The sequence below is a fragment of the Lolium perenne genome, chromosome 7, assembly GCF_019359855.2.
Source record: "Lolium perenne isolate Kyuss_39 chromosome 7, Kyuss_2.0, whole genome shotgun sequence".
NCBI lineage: Eukaryota > Viridiplantae > Streptophyta > Magnoliopsida > Poales > Poaceae > Lolium > Lolium perenne.
Genome location: NC_067250.2, coordinates 66,612,686 through 66,616,050, shown reverse-complemented (window position 1 = coordinate 66,616,050; position 3,365 = coordinate 66,612,686). Strand labels below are relative to the sequence as shown.

General features: G+C 46.1%; 1 protein-coding gene across 1 annotated transcript; it reads left to right on the top strand.

Moving 5' to 3' along the window:
* Window positions 1-344: 344 nt before the first annotated feature.
* Window positions 345-2,389, top strand: LOC127315968 (chalcone synthase-like). The gene is made up of 2 exons (XM_051346396.2): window positions 345-528; window positions 1,304-2,389. The coding sequence occupies exons 1-2, from the start codon at window positions 345-347 to the stop codon at window positions 2,311-2,313; spliced, it is 1,194 nt and encodes a 397-aa protein (XP_051202356.2). The 3' UTR covers window positions 2,314-2,389.
* Window positions 2,390-3,365: the final 976 nt, after the last annotated feature.

Here is a 3,365-nt window from a genome sequence, read left to right as displayed (position 1 = left end):
TTGCCATATTTACCCCTCAGGACATTAATTTATAGATTAAATTAATTTAGCTAATCGGATGGTCAGAATTAATCAGGGTGGTAGTACTGGGTAGTACTGGATAGTACTACCCAACCACCGTAACACAACTCTTCAACATTACATGGACAAAAAACCGACGAATACTAAAGTCTTTCAGGTGGTGTGTCAGCTGGCTGTACTTCACTGGGTTTATGATCTAAAAAACTACATCCCAAGATTCCAAGCCAACCTAGCTATATATGCAGATCACATGGCCCGTTTGTGTGGTGTGGTGTTTGGTCGAGTAGCATTAGATCAACAACATGGGTTCTTATGGGACACATATGGAGGATGGTCCTATTGGGAAGACGATATTTGCCTGTCATAGTGACGGGCTAGCAACTATCATAGGACTAGGTAGTGCTACCCCGCCCAATATACAGCCCCAAATTTCCTTCGCAGATTACTATTTTCAGATGACAAATAGTAATGACATGGTGGATCTAAAGGCCAAGTTCAAGAGGATTTGTAAGTTCGTTCACACATCGACATAATGAAAAGTATTTATGTTGTTTATCTGTTTGGTCAGAAGAGTGATAGGTTTTTATCATTTTATTTAGAAAAGGTCTATTTATCGTCCCTGAGCTAATGCGTTAGCCATGAGTCTGAGGACAACTTTTGTTGATAACTTAACTAATAGTACAACAATTAAAGAGTTCATACGTCGCAATGCATGCATGAGTATTTGTTCGTTAGAACTATGGACAGACTGTATTACTCGTGATGATTTGATAGGGAGAATCAACTCGATTAGTATTTAATATTTTGTCTACGTCTCTGTCGATTAAGATTTTCTTAAGTTTCAAGAAAAGCGCAACCCAAAACAAGTTGCACTTTCTTCTTTTTAACTTGGTTGCAAAAATAAATGACTGAGACATAAGAAATTCTTACAATGATACGTTAATATAGTTACATAATCACCATAAGTAAGTGCTTTTAGAAATGAAAAAACTAGATTCATGCATTTTATTTCTATAGTATTAAAATTTGGTCAAAGTTTGATCTTGGATAATGTTTTTTTCGATAAAGGATGTTTTATTACTTAAAATATTTAAAGTTTTACGGTCTCTGCATGATTAAGATGCACACAGTCGTACAAACATCCGATATCCAACGATACAAAAGGTAAAATATAAAAGGCACAATACACGTGATCAAGTTATAATCAGTATGATCTTGCATAATGTGACATGTCCGGAATGATCAGACGAAGTAAAAGCTCTTGCCATGTACAAATTTTCAGGTGATCGCACAGCCATAGAGAAGCGACATCTTTGGATGTCTCACGACTTTCTAATGAGCAACCCTACTGTCACAGCCTATAGTTCGCCATCGCTAAACGTTCGACAGGAGTTGACGGATGCAGCTATACCCCAACTTGGCGCAGAAGCTGCACGCATCGCCATCGGTGACTGGGGTGGGCGAGCGTCCGACATCACACACCTGGTCTTGTGCACAACGTCGAGCGGGCGCATGCCTGGGGCAGACTTCGATCTGGTGAAGCTCCTTGGGCTCAAACTCACCACCAAACGCTTCATGTTGTACCAGACCGGGTGTCATGGAGGAGGCATGTCCCTGCGCCTAGCGAAGGACCTTGCAGAAAATAACCCCGGCGCGCGGGTTCTGGTCGTGTGCTCGGAGGTCACGAGCTTGGCGTTCCGTGGCCCCTCGGAGACCCACCCAGGGAACCTCGTTGGGCAGGCTCTCTTCGGCGACGCCGCTGGAGCCGTCATTGTTGGAGCGCACCCCACCGGCGACGAGCTGCCCTTGTTTGAGATGGTGTCCGCGTCGCAGGACATCATACCGGGGACGGAGAAGATGGTAGAAGGGAATCTCTGTGAGGAGGGGCTGATGTACACGCTGGATCCGGACAATCCGCTGCACGTTTCAAGAAACATAGAGGGCCTCGTGAAGAGGACCCTAGAGCAAGCGGGGCTCACCAAGGACTGGAACGAGGAGCTGTTCTGGCTGATGCACCCAGGCGGCAGGGCTATACTGGACAGGGTGGAGAGCACTCTCGGCCTGAGGAAGGACAAGATGCAGGTGTCCAGGGAGGTGATGAGGCAGCACGGGAATACAATGAGCTCCTGTGTCATCATCGCCATGGAGGAGATGAGACGGGTGTCAGAGAAACGTGTCTTGCCGACGGCGGGGGAAGGTCTCGAGTGGGGGCTGCTCTTTGGGTTTGGCCCAGGCCTCACCATCGAGACCATACTACTCCGTTCTCTGCCAAACAAGACGTTCCTCGCCTAAATTTTAGTCATCTTGCGCCTTCTTTCTCAGCTTGAGGTTTGCTCTGTGCCTCTGTCCACACCGGAACCGGATCGCATCGCATGCGCCATGATCATATGATGGTGCCAGAAGCAGGAATCATGGTTCGTTACCCAGCCACTCTGTTATATTTACAGTTGAATAAAAGAGAAAAAACCAAGAAAGGCTGCGTTTCTTGGGCAGCACAAACCTGTCTCCCATCTTTCATCTTCTCCAAGTGTGCATGTGCGTGTGTCAAGAGGTTCACGTATGTTTGAATTGATCTTACAGACTTCCTTGTTTTACGGTAACATGTGGTGTGGTTGCTTTCTCCAATCTGCGGGTGTCGTGACTCTTTTAGAGGCGTCATTGTGGTCACCTAAAAAATGCTAGACTTACGGAGACTTTCCTACGGAAAAGTTTTACGGGATTGCTGGTGGTCACCTTCGGGTGAAAACCAATGGCCGTTTCAGTGACTTTTTTTTAGATAAAAAGCATTAGGGTGCCAGGCTTTAAATTAATGAAGCCTCACACGACCACTGTTAGTTATAGGATGCTGAAGAACGGCGAACAAAGCGGCGAAATTACAATAAAGCACCAGATATACTACGAAGAACAACTTGAAAATAAAGTGGCCCTCTTCCGTGATCAACAAACCGGAGCCGGAGGAAGCCCTCCTCAAGAGGAGGAGGCCGATAGGAGTGACTTGACCAGGGTTGCACCTGGAAACTGAGCGTTGCAGCTTCATCCTGTCCATCGCCAAAGAAGGAACTCTACCTCCTTGTCCGTTGGTCGTTGGAGGCGCTAGCTCCTATGAACTTGGATGAGCATTAACTTCGAGGTTGTTAGACTTGGTTCCGGCACACCGCATCAACTCGTCGAGTGATGTCCAGCGATACGCCCAGGACGTTGCAAGGCTAACTCATATTATTCTGGCGAGATGAGCAGTACTAGAACCAACTATCGTACTCAACGTAGAATTATTGATCTACTTGTATGGTGCTTAATTCTAAGAGAGGTCCAAGGAAGACGACTTCGAAAAGGTCCCACATGCT